Below are 12,653 nucleotides of genomic sequence, written 5' to 3' on the forward strand. Positions count from 1 at the left end.
TGGCCTAGAGTTCAGTTTTTGAGTGTGTGAGACCATTTGGTGACTGAGTGTGTACATCAAATGCTTTACACTGTCCTCTGATACTGCCTTACTGCTCGACCAAGCTACCACTTTAGAGAGTAAGGTTATATCTAACATTAGCCTCTGCAAAACCTCTGGGGACTGTGGACACTTTGCACACTGTACCTATTTGGGAACAGTGTATACAGAGCCACTTTCTTACAATAGACAATTCCCACGGTTCCGTGTGTTTTTTTGTTTTTTTAACGCAAGTGCCTGCAAGCAGGACCAAATAAATAAGTAAAAACAACCCTGGGACAGAGGTAGTCAAACACAAAGTTTGACTACAAAACAGGTTTCTGTGCATTACGTTTTTATGTAGCTATTGTAAAATTACACTTCTCCTTATAGATTTGTGGCAGACAAAAAACGACAAAACATTTCGCGTGCAGGCTGTTTGTGCCTTTGCAATTTGTTCTGCTTTACTTATTCCAGCTAGCATTATCATGTCTTTAAGGAAGAGGAGTCTTTAAAAAACAGTCCAGCCTTGGACGCTTGACGCGCAGCTCCAAGGATTTCATGGGCCTTCTACTGAGATCACCCCCGCTGTTCGCCTTCCTGAACGGAGACCTGCTATTGATTACCTATCACCCCGGCATCACAACTACTCTTAGGGTTCCATTTTTTTTGTTTTGCATATTTTATTGATCCCAAGTGGTAAATCAGCATCAAGCATGGAAGGAGACGATGAATTGTTTACTTGCATAAAAATAACCTTTCAATAAGAGAAGATGCATGGCTCACACTTTTGGTGCTGTTCTGCTGCCTGAAGCAGATGGCATGCAACTGCTATTGATCCGCTCCCCGCAGTGGCGGAGCGGTGCGCGGCTCGTCGTTTCAAGCGGATCTTTTCTGCGGGGGCGCCGGGCCCCATGGACAGGATGCGGACTCAAAACTCCTGCTTCCCGGAGGAGGGGACAGCCTGCCACAGGGAATCTTGGCTGTGACCGCAGAAAAACTTCTAAATGCGGAAGGGGGTTGGTTGTGTTTCTGATGTCCTGCGGTCTAGTCATTGACAAGGAGATGTTGTGGGAGGCAAGATGGCAGTCGACAAATCGGCTGGTTGAGCAAGCTCCAGCACTTTCCCAGAGTAACACTCCCTCACCTTTCTACGTTCTGTTGCGGTATGAGGTGGAGAGAGAAGTTAATACCTGGCATCTTACGGACTTTTGTGGGCATGATTTGGCGCTCGCTGTTGTGGCATTTAGAGCTACCTGCACCCTCGCGCCTGGTTCCGCTGAATCCTGTGTTCCGGGCAGTCGTGCAGGTCTCCTGGCTTCATCAGGCTACTCCGATGGCTCCGAAGGCAAGCAGGAAGGGAGCCAAAACTCGTGGGTCACTGGCCGCAGTAGGCAGCCCCGTGAAATCAACAGGGGGCCTGGAAAGATCTTAATTAGCGTCTGGTAAAGCTGATACCCGGCTGGGAAACGCCGGAGCTGTAGATAGAGCGAGCAGAGGTGAAATACCTGCTCGCACCAGGCAAACAGTCTCTTCCATGTTTAAAGCTCAGTGCCAGAAATCTAAAAATAACGAAGATGGTAAAGACGATAATCTGATGGCTAATTCCCTGGGAAAAACTACGGTGCCCACAACCTTGCTTATAACGAGCGAGAGCCATAAAGCTCAGGAGATGGAAATACAAGGTACCGTATCTGCAGCGGTAGACCCTAGTAAGGATGGTAATTGTCTAATACAACATTCACCGGTTGATGGTATAGTGCCTGTTTGCTCTGATGCTAATTATGATGCTTCTGTGACTTTTGTCGAGGACGAGTCCGGTGGAGTCAGTGAAGCCATGGGGCTTCAGGAACAATGCCCTATGGGTATTGTAGTTTGTGTTAATACCGCACAGAATGACTTGCCCGGAACATTAAAATTAAATTCAAACGCAAAAGGCTATACAGCATCATATCCAGCCTATTACTGATTCACAAGAGCTGGGTTCTTTTTGTGCTAGAATGGATGGAAATTCCGGAGAATTTTTTTTTTTAATGTCTGATCCATCTATTTCCTCAGGGGATGAGAGCCCTGGGGGGGGGGGGGAGATGAAAGCGATCTTAGTGGTCCCGGATTATGAAGAGGGGGAGCTCACCTCTCAAATGGGGGGGGAACAGTTTGAAAGAAAAAACTTGACTCTTATGCCCTGGATAAAATTTCTGACCAAGGTGGGTCAATGGTCTGGGACTACTCCTTTACTCCGAATCTGAGCGAAAGCAGAATGGCAGTACCAGGAGATCAAAACCAAACCCAAACTCAAAGTACGTCTGAAGAAGTAACTCTTGCCACTATTTATCAAAGCATTTTAGCTCATAGGGAGGAAACTCGGGCCGAGAGTGCACGTATCCAGGGAGGCTATCGAAAAGTGCAAAACGCAATCCGAAGGGTGGCCGAGACATGTTCAGACTTTGCTACAAGAATGGGAGAAGCAGAAACGAGAATTTCTGCAGCAGAGGGTGAACTAGTATAGTAGTACAAAAGGCTCGTACAAAAGGCTCGTACTCAATCTCTGGAAGCACAAAGGTTAGAGACAACATGGAAACTGATGGATTTGGAGAACCGGGCAAGAAGAAATAACTTGCGAATACTGGGTATTCAGGAAGGCAAGGAAGGTAAAGACATCTATCAGTTTGTTGTGGAATTGTTTAACGAAGCATTCCCGGATTTGAAACAATGGGATTGGAAAATCGAGCTCCAGAGAGCCCACCGCTTCCCTTTCAATCAGCATAAGAAGAACAGCCAAGCTGCACAAAAACCTCGAGCCATTTTGATTTGCCTCAATAATTTCTTGGCCCGAGAAGCCCTATACGTTCTTGCATGGCCGGATAGGAAACGGAAGGGAAAAGGGTGTGAATTCTTTGTAAGACCTGATTACTGTCAAGGAACAGTAGAGAAGAGATGTCAGCTCCGCCAATTAATTCCATGCTTTCAAGAGAAAGGGGCTCAAGTGTTTTTGTTAAACCCAGCAAAGCTTAAGGTGGTCGTTAATGGGGCCGCTAAATTCTTTACATCTGAAGTACAGGCAAAAGAATTTCTGCTCACATTGAAGAGACGTTAGAATATAGCTATGGTTAGCTGCACTACACTGATGCAGGGATGGTTTATTATCTGCCCTTTTCTCTCTTCTCTCTTCTCTCTGTGGTCAAAGGGAGGGGGGGTTACTTGGGGGAGTGGGGGGGGTGTAGCTCGCTTACCATCACAGAGGGCCTATGGCCCTTGTGCCTCATGAGGTGGGTGGAAAGGGAGGGTCTGGTTGGGGGGGTGGGGGTGCTGGTATGGGTGGGTGGAGGAGAGGGGTGAGGGGGAGGGGTCCTGTTTTTGTTTCTTCAACATATTTTTTAGAACTGGAATACGGATTTGGGAAGTTGCAATATATTTTTTTGACATGGATAAAGCTTTTTTTCCTCTGTGCGATCTGGATTGTAGAGACCTTTGATTATAAGAATGACGGGTAGGCTACGAATCCGTTCAGTTAACATTTGTGGTCTCAACGATAGGAGAAAACGGGGGATATTGGCAAAACAACTCCGGTTTATGCGTATAGATGTGTTATGCCTTCAGGAGACACACATACAGTGGAATAATCGTAGATGGCTGGGGGACCTTGGCTTTGAGATATTAACTTGTACTCGGCAAAACATAAATATTAGGGGGTGGCTATATTAGCTAGAAATGGAGTATGCCTATGTAAATGTAATAAGGCAGACAATATGGGTCACTGGGTGATTGCGGAAATTATAGTAAATAACTTAGCCCTGACTTTGTGTTCCATCTACGGGGCTAATCTAGATGATCCTGAGATGTTTAATTTTTTAAGTGTAGAACTTGCCTTAATGTTGTGCGGGGATTTTAATATCCATTTAGATAGCCAATATGACTTATATGATATATCCACATATCAAGGCAAGAAAGTCAGAGTTTTTAGAGCCCTTCAAGGGCTGGTAACTGAACATGGACTATCTGATGGCTGGCATAAACTTAAATCACCTGACCCAGGATTTACTTTTTATTCCGCCCCCCATAACAAACATGTTAGGTTAGATTATCTTTTTCTCCCAACTCAATTAGTAGGTACAAGTAATATTGAGATCTTCCCCAGAGTGATATCTGATCACAACCCACTAATAATCGAGATCCCTATGCAGGGGGTTGGTAAGGTACGGCGGCCATGGACGTTTGAAAGGAAACTTCTGCTCGATAATGCATATTGTTCCCACATGGCCAAATGGATTGTTGAGTTTTTCTCTGTCAATCGGAACACAGCATCAGTCTGCGTAGTGTGGGATGCATTCAAGGCGGCTGTTCGAGGGGAAACCTTGAGCTTCTCTATTGCACGCCAAAGAAAAATACAGGGGAAGATCCAAAACTGGGTGGAGCTACTAAGGAAAGAAGAATGTGAATTAATAAGTAAAATCCAACAGGGCGCAAGTATAGAGGACTGCCAGCAACAGATTGCTATATTAAAGAACAAAAGTCATGGGCATTTCAGCATGGAGATTGCAGCTAGATACACTCTATAGAAGGCAGAGGCATACGAGTTGGGCGAAATTACTGCTAGAGTCCTGGCCAAGCGAATCCAACAACGAGAGGTCGCCAACCGAATTCTTATAATCCACGATCATGAAGGGCAGGTTCAGGATCCCCCAGCAGGAATCCTTAGGGTTTTCCAAAATTTCTATAAGCAACTATATGCACAGGACTCCGCCGGGACAGAGAATGATTCTCCGGAAGAATTCTTAAGTGAGATAGAAACGCTAAAGGTGACTCAGGATCAAAAGGAAGTATTGGAGACTCAATTTATGTGGGAAGAAATCGAGTTGGCTTTGACATCCCTAGCTTTAGGGAAAGCGGTAGGCCCTGATGGCATCCCGCTGGAATTTTATAGAGTATTTCGACAAGAGCTTAAGCATGACATTACACATCTACTCGAACATGCACGTAACAACTATCAGACTCCTGATTCCTGGCGGATGACCACCATTATTGTTTTTTTTTTTAAAACAGGGAAACCTGAGCTAAATCCTGCTTCTTATAGGCCAATAACGCTTATTAATAACGACAGTAAAATATATTCGAAATTACTGGCAACCAGTCTAGGAAAAGTAATAACCCCTTTGGTCTCTCAATACCAACACGGATTTATTCCAGGAGGGGATACGACGGATCATGTCCGCCGGGTGATTGCCCTTCTTGATTGGGCTCAGGCCACAAGGTCACCGCTGGGAGTTCTCCTCTTGGACACCGAAAAAGCGTTCGACAGGGTCTCCTGGCGGTTCCTCTGGTCTGTTTTAAGTTGGAAGGGCCTGGGCGTAGGTTTCGTACGGGCGGTCAAGGTGATTTATACATACCCTGAAGCGGTGATTCGGATTGCAGGGCAGGAATCGGCAACATTTATCATAAGTTTATTTATTTATTTATTTATAGCATTTGCAAAGCGCTCTGCAATCCTACGGGCATCCTGGCGCTGTGTACATATAGCTGAAAACGCTGTGCATCAGGGGCCGAAGGGATATCTTTGATTCTGGATAGTTAGATTTTAGGGAAAAGCCATGTTTTCACCTTTTTTCGGAAGGCCATCAGTTCATCTGTTTTCCTGATGTCAGTAGGTAGTCTTTTCCACAGATGAGCTGCCGCTATGCTGAAGGCACTGCCACCACAGGTGGCTTTCCTGATCCTGGGTATACTGATGAGATTAGAAGAGGAGGATCGAAGGGACCGAGTGGGTTCATACCACTTAAATTTGTTTTGAAGTGGTCGGGGGCCCATCCCATGCACTGCCTTAAAGACAGTGCATAGGGATTTAAAAAGGATCCTCTGGTGTACAGGTAGCCAGTGTAAATCGGCCAAAGCGAGGGTAGTAGAGGATCTTCGCCCTTGGGAGAGTGTAAATTTTGCTGCAGCCGCCTGGATGCTTTGAAGTCTAGAAATCAGGTAGGCAGGGGATTCCAGTAACAGAGCATTACAGTAATCCAGGCGGCTGAGAATGGTACTCCTAACTATGGTGGCTCTAACCTGTGTTGGTAAAAGGGGCAGCAGCTTTTGAAGTCCTCGCATTAAGGCGAAGCAGCTACTCACCTGCTTATTGACATTGGTCTCTAGACTCAGACTGTCATTGAAACTGACTCCTAGTCAGTCAAGTCAAGTAGAGTCACAAGGCAGGGGTGTCCGTGTTCACCCCTTCTCTTTGCCCTATATATTGACCCCTTTTTAAAGAAACTAGAGATTAACAATTACATTAAAGCAATTGAGACTGGGGGGCAAAATGTAGAGAGTTGGCTTACGCCGATGACATTGCGGTCCTCACGAGCGATGCAGCATCTGCCTTCCCAGTCGTTAAAGACTTAGCAGATCAGTTTGGTGCCCTTTCAGGGTACAAACTAAACGTTGATAAAACTCTAATTTTATGCTCAGGCATGACATGCCCTCCTGATTTTCCAGTCGTGACAGAGGCTATTTATTTGGGCATCACAATCATCGCCCAGATAGATAAAATTCCGGATTTTAATTTATGCCCTTTAATTGACTCTAGCAATAAGAAATTGGAGAGGTTGGATCATCTACACTTATCCTTGATCGGGCGGAGTAACGTTTTAAAGATGCTGACCTTACCAAAGTTCCTATATTTGTTTAGGACTATACCACTTGAGTTTTCTTCTTCTTTTTTTTTGAAAATAGAAAGGGTATGTTCTAGGTTCCTATGGGGATATCGTAGGTATTGAAGAACGGCCAAATGGCTGAGTCTCCCCCAAACAACAGGGGGGCTTGGCCATTCCGAACTTCCAACTCTATAATTGGGCTGCAATTCTTCAACATATGGCTATACTACTTGTTGGTTCCAAAGCTGATATACCAATGGCCTGCCGCCCATCTATCTATGAATTTGGATTGAGGAATCAAGCTAAGGGGTGTTTTGTGTCAATTTTTGAAACCAGTTATTATAAAAAGACAAGACTTAAAATTGTGAAATCAGCGTTTAAGGTGTGGAGACAGGTCCAACGAAAACTAAAGTTACCAAACCTAAATACTTATACCCCCTTGGTGACCACACCTTTTTTACCACCAATTTTTTGGGACCACGTTACATCTGTATGGGGTAGTAAGGGTATTCATACACTGGGAGATCTTTATCGGAACGGTGAAATGGCATCATTTGTAATTCTACAGGAAGAGTATGGGCTGAGCAGGGGTGTTTTTTTTTTAATTTCAGCAAATTCGAAGTTTCTTGGGGAAGGGACCCCATCGAGAGGCTTCTAATTTTGAAAAAATACCCCTGGTCGAATTGGTTCGGAAAAGGGACCGGTTGGGAAAGCTATATATCAAATTGCTTGAGTCTTTTCCAGATGATTTACTGATCCAAACAGAAAAGTGAGCTAACAGGCTGGGGGAGGAAGAATTGGATATTGAAGACTCCATATCCCTAGCAAACCAGATCTTGATTATGGGAAGTGTAAGGAGTCAACATTTTATGTAAATATTTGATTTATATTATACTCCCGCAAAGATTTCAAAATGGGGAGGTACAAGGGGCGGAAGTTGTAATAGATGCAATCTCTATGCAGCAGATGCCGTTCATATGTTTTACTCATGTCCAAAACTAAAAGAATTTATATATGATATGGAAACTTTCCTATCTACGACTTTGGGGATCCCAGTCTGAATTAATCCTGCCCTTCTCATCTCTGGTATTAGTAAAAATGTAACAGGCTGCTGGGCAAGACCAGATACAGAGTTATTGTTTATTGCTATGGCTATTGCCCACTTGTGTATAACCTCTCAATGGATAAGTATTGATCCCCCGACCTTTTCTAACTGGCGGGCACGTTTATTTGCGGCATACAATATCGAGTCTTCAATCTATAAATTGAAGGGACGTAAGAAAAGAGAGAGGGCCAGGCGCGCAACACCCATTGGACTCAAAGGGCTTCAGCCACCCCCGTCGTGTGCGGCAGCCCGGGATGAGACACCTTCCCGGGCAAAAAAGCAGCCGCACCCGAGCACTTCACAGGTCTTTAACGACCATTTGCATGTTAATGAGGCCTCGCTGTTGTTTCACTCCTTCTAAGAGCCCCTGCAGCTCCACTCTGCCAATTGCTTAAAGTTCAGCCCCCCCCCCCCCGAAATTTTTGCTCAGCCCCCCCCGAAATTTGGCTCTAGTTGCGCCTCCGGAGAGGGGGCTACGAATCTGGGCACCAACTGCTAATCTTGTCAATTAAAATAATGGGAAATCTCTTTCCTTTTCTTCTCCGCTGCAAATGTACAAAATTGAAAAGTGTTTAAATATCTGCCCGGACTATTCAAATCGATCTGAAGATATGTATGTTTGTAAAATGTTTTATTTAGAAACTGGGAAAAATGCTTAATATGTTAAGTCGGGGGGACTCTCATATCTGTTGCAGCTGTATGGATTGCTCTTCTGTTGTTTATCATTTTTTTTTTGTCGAAGAACAATAAACAAAATTTTTTTTAAAAAAGACAAGGAGAGGTTTGTTAATGCAAGTTATGCGTGACCTTGGGTGGCTCTGTGATAGCTATACAGCCCTGTTGTGGCATGGCTCTTGATGCTTTAAACACGCAGCCTTGTGCGGGGGTGTGGTGGTTCTCACGCTAGATTGTATTGTGTTTGTTTAGTGTTGGTGAAGAGGGCAGCCTGTTCTGTCTTCACCTGCTTTGTCCAGTTGACACGTTACTTATATATGGATTGGAGATAAAGTCTCTGTGAAAACAATGACCAGCAAGGGTCTGACAAGTTGAAGCAGAAGGACTGACTGACTGCAGCATGTCCCCTGCTGTCTCCCAGGCGATGCCGCTGTGGGGGTAATACACATATGCAAAACTCACAAAAATAAAACAAGCAAAGGGGTCGGGGGTGGCGACAGTGGCAAGCACGTTAGTGGTGCGCGCGCGCCGAAAGTTAAAAAGACAACCGCTAAAACAAGCGCGGCCCCGCAGCCGCGAAAGTTAATTGTTAACTGAGAGGGGGAGCAGGAGTTGAGCCTGCGAGTGGTGCGCGCGGCAGAAGTGAAAGTGATCGCGAGTGATGTAGCGGCCATCTTCGAACGGGATGAAATGGCTTATTTTAAATACCGGATTAGTCCCATTTTAAAATTGCAATCTTGTTAAAAAAAATAATAACGATAAAACTTTCTGGTTGTGTAGCTACAGTCACCGGTGACCGGTGACTGTAGCTACTGGTATGACCTGTGACCCCGGAGCAACGTTCTGAATTATTTAATCTTCAGAAGATGGCGGCCCTGGCTGTGCCAGGGGATGACAGATGACGGCCGCCGAACAACCTGCCCTCCAGGTTCAGTCATGGGGGTGCACTATTGCCCGATTTGCCGACAGACCTCCTTCACTGGCAAGGGACACTCCTACAGCAAGAAGCACCAGCAGAAGTTGAAACATGCGCTAGGTGGCTTTCTGCTCAAGGTACAACGTATATGCTATGTTGGGCGTGAGTGTGCCGTTCTTGTACAGGTGTGTGGTGTCTTGCGTACCTATTTTACGTGATTCCTCTGCTGTACAGGTGTATCGTCGCTGTACGTTTGGCTCAGAAGGCTGTGTGTTTATACTTAGTTGGCATGGGGGTGCATGGTTAATTCATATCCGCGCTCTCAGGAATGTTGATATGTCATTATGGGTCTTGTGCGGGGATTCTATAACGGTTGTGACAAGCGGTTCCTGCTGGTTGCTGGACGTGTTGTTTCCTTACCTCTTCAGTACTTGAATAAATAATATATCCCGGAGGAATTGCATAACAATTTTGGCAACGATGATACTCGCGCAGTGTTTTTGTTGTTCATCTACGTCATCCTGCCGTATTCCCTTTCAAGCTTCAGCTTTGCTGCGTACCTTCAGCTTCGTTGATTTGCAGGTGGTCTGGTGAGTGGGAGACCAACACGCATTTCCAAATTACCTTACTTTCACCTGTGTTTCGGCTGGTGAATATTTAAGTGAAGACTTGTGCTCAGATCGCCTCACGGTTTGTTTATATCTGTATTCCGTAAGGGCCGCGCACTTTTACCGCCATCTTGGGAAGGCTGCGCCAGTGAGTTAAACGCTGTGCTGTTTCAGCTCTTCAGCAACCACATAGAGCACTTAACGTGGCCATCTTGGAAGTGACTTTAGGATGCTTGCGTGCGTCATAGCGTGAATTAACTGCCGCAATTGGGTCACCGTTGCAGTTTCAGCTTTTCGATTGCGTCCTCATTCACGTAACGTTCGGCCGTCTTAGAGGTACATTTTACTACTCGACGTGCCGCCAATTTGGGCATCAGGTTTGCAGCATAGGTGCTCTAAATTACACAGAAGGAGTCTGTTGGCAACGTTTTCTTCAACGTGTGTAACTTCGGGTGTTTCGTAGCTTCGTCAGCTGATCCAGGATTCTTCTTCCGAGGGCTGCGCGTACTGCTATTCCTTACACCTGATTTTCTTTACTAACTAGCACAATTTATTACCGCAACTGCAAGCACGTGTCAGTTTCCTAAATTACTAAAGGTGTATTTAGAATTGGACCGTCCTTCATTGCATTGCTACAATTACAAGAGAGCCAGTGACACCTTCTACAGAGTATTCTACGTGTAAGGAGTGGTACCACACGTTCTTGTGAACATTTCTGGTGAATGGAAGGACAGCCCTTACATGACAGTATACTAGTCTGGAAGGAATTGAGTTAATACTGCTGTGTAATTACGTACTGTATCTTTTCCTCTGGGGGTATTGTTTATATCTGAGGAGTATTGTTTATATAGTAAAATATGTGGTCTTCTCATACTTTTTCTTTGACCCCTCCGCAACCTTTCTTAACATGTACAGGTGAGCCACCCATTAATTGGAATGAGTGGAAACAGTATTTTTTGAATTATATCGATACGATGGAGGATGAGGAACTCTCACAAGTTAGGAAAAAAAGATTCTTTTACATTGCTTGGGTCCTCAGGGCATTATTGTGTATAATGCTATGGAAAAGAAAACTCGCACAGTTCGTGAATCCGATGTATTTTTAAATGCATTGGAGGATCTGGATACGTATTATTCTACTTCTGACTGTATAGCCATAGACAGACACAATTTCTTAAAAAGGAAGCAGAATAAGTTAGAATCTATTGAGGAATATGTTTCTGTTTTAAAACGGTTGGCTTTAACTTGCAGGTTCGGTGCTCTGCATGATGAATTGATAAGGGATCAAATCATCATGTATGTTAACAATGCACATACTCAAAGTTTATGGGCTTATGGAGAGGCACCACTTAGTGAAGTCATTGCTGTTGTTAAGAAGGCTGAAATATCTAATAAATGTGCTAAGGTTGCAGAAATTAATTCTAAGGATAAGCTTAAGGAAGTCGTTCTAAAGTCAAACCTGAGAAAAATCCAGATGTGTATCAAGAAGAAAGTAAACAAAGCTCTGTGAAACACTCTTCTAAACAGGACATGAGGTGCTATAGATGTGGTAGTAAGGAACACCTGGCCAACAGTAGAAAGTGCCCGGCTCGCAATCAAAATGTGGGGAGTGCAGAATTCTTGGGCATTTTGCGAAAGAGTGTAGGAGGAACAAATCCGATAGGAAAATTGGTATGGATTTGAATGTGAAAAGAGTAGATAGAGAGTATGAATTGTGTGAGGGAGCAGACAAGTCTCAGGTGATGCTTAAACCTTGTCTCCATCCCGAACCGTGTCCCGATATGGTTTGGGATACCTTAGGAGTGGACATTATGGGTCCCATAAATGAAAAGGATGGGAGCAGTTGGTTTGTTTTAGTTGCAGTTGATTATTTTTCTAAGTGGCCCGAGGTAGAGTTTGTACGCAGTGCTAATGCAGAGTCTGTTGTAACATTTTTAGATGGAATTTTCCAGAGGGAAGGACTTCCTAAAAGAGTTATCACTGATAATGGGGTGCTGTTTAAAAGTGAAGTCATGAAGGATTTCATGTTAAGGAATGGTATTGCACACAAATTTACTTGTCTTTATCATCCCGCTGGTAATGGCGAGGTAAAGAGATTTAATAGAGTGATAAAAGATTCTTTGCAGTTGGCTAGGAGCAAGAAACTGGATTGGAGAGTGGGGGTCAGGAGTATGGTGTTGATGTATCGCACAACTGCCACGGTTACAGATTGTAGTCCTTTTACCATTATGAGGGGTAGAGTTCCTTTTATGAGCGATAATCAAGGTTGGTTGGTAAGATCCAGGCTAGAGAAATGGTTTCCGGCTGTGGTCAAAGACTACATTGTGAAAGCGTGTAGGGAAGTATCAGGACCTGAGAAAAGTTTCAAAGGAGTGTCCGCTTAAGGACAGAGATTGGGTGAGAGTTAAATTACCTTTTAAGGTAAGGAAAGAAGAAAGCCGATTCACCAAACCCCTTATTGGTGAAGGGAATTCTTACTAATTGCGTAAGGTTGAGTAATGGCAAGGTGTGGCAAATGAGCAACTTTGTGTTGTGGAGGAGGGGTAAGGTGGATGAAGAATTTGACAAAGGAATTCATTTCTGGTTTGATTAGAGTGGAATGAGGTTGGTAATCAGAGTAAGGGTGTGAATGTTGGTAGAGATTTGGATGAGAATGAGGTTGAAGTTTTGTCAGAGAGTGAGCTCCCTGATTTTGG

At 44.4% G+C, this 12,653-nt stretch overlaps 1 protein-coding gene across 4 annotated transcripts in view; it reads left to right on the plus strand.

Annotated features, from left to right (window-relative positions):
• The first annotated feature begins 9,050 nt into the window (after positions 1–9,050).
• The window catches only part of CENATAC (centrosomal AT-AC splicing factor), a 64,280-nt gene continuing 60,677 nt past the window's right edge, over positions 9,051–12,653 (plus strand). Inside the window, exon 1 of one of the 4 annotated variants that reach the window (XM_085645882.1) lies at positions 9,051–9,486. In XM_085645882.1, coding sequence (XP_085502008.1) covers positions 9,325–9,486 — 162 coding nt within the window. In that variant the 5' untranslated portion in view covers positions 9,051–9,324. Of the gene's footprint in view, positions 9,487–10,214; positions 10,294–10,319; positions 10,638–12,653 lie in introns of those variants that run through there. The other 3 variants (XM_085645884.1, XM_085645883.1, XM_085645885.1) reach the window with 3 other exon arrangements.

Source organism: Triturus cristatus, chromosome 3_1, assembly GCF_964204655.1.
Source record: "Triturus cristatus chromosome 3_1, aTriCri1.1, whole genome shotgun sequence".
NCBI classification, from domain to species: Eukaryota; Metazoa; Chordata; class Amphibia; order Caudata; family Salamandridae; genus Triturus; species Triturus cristatus.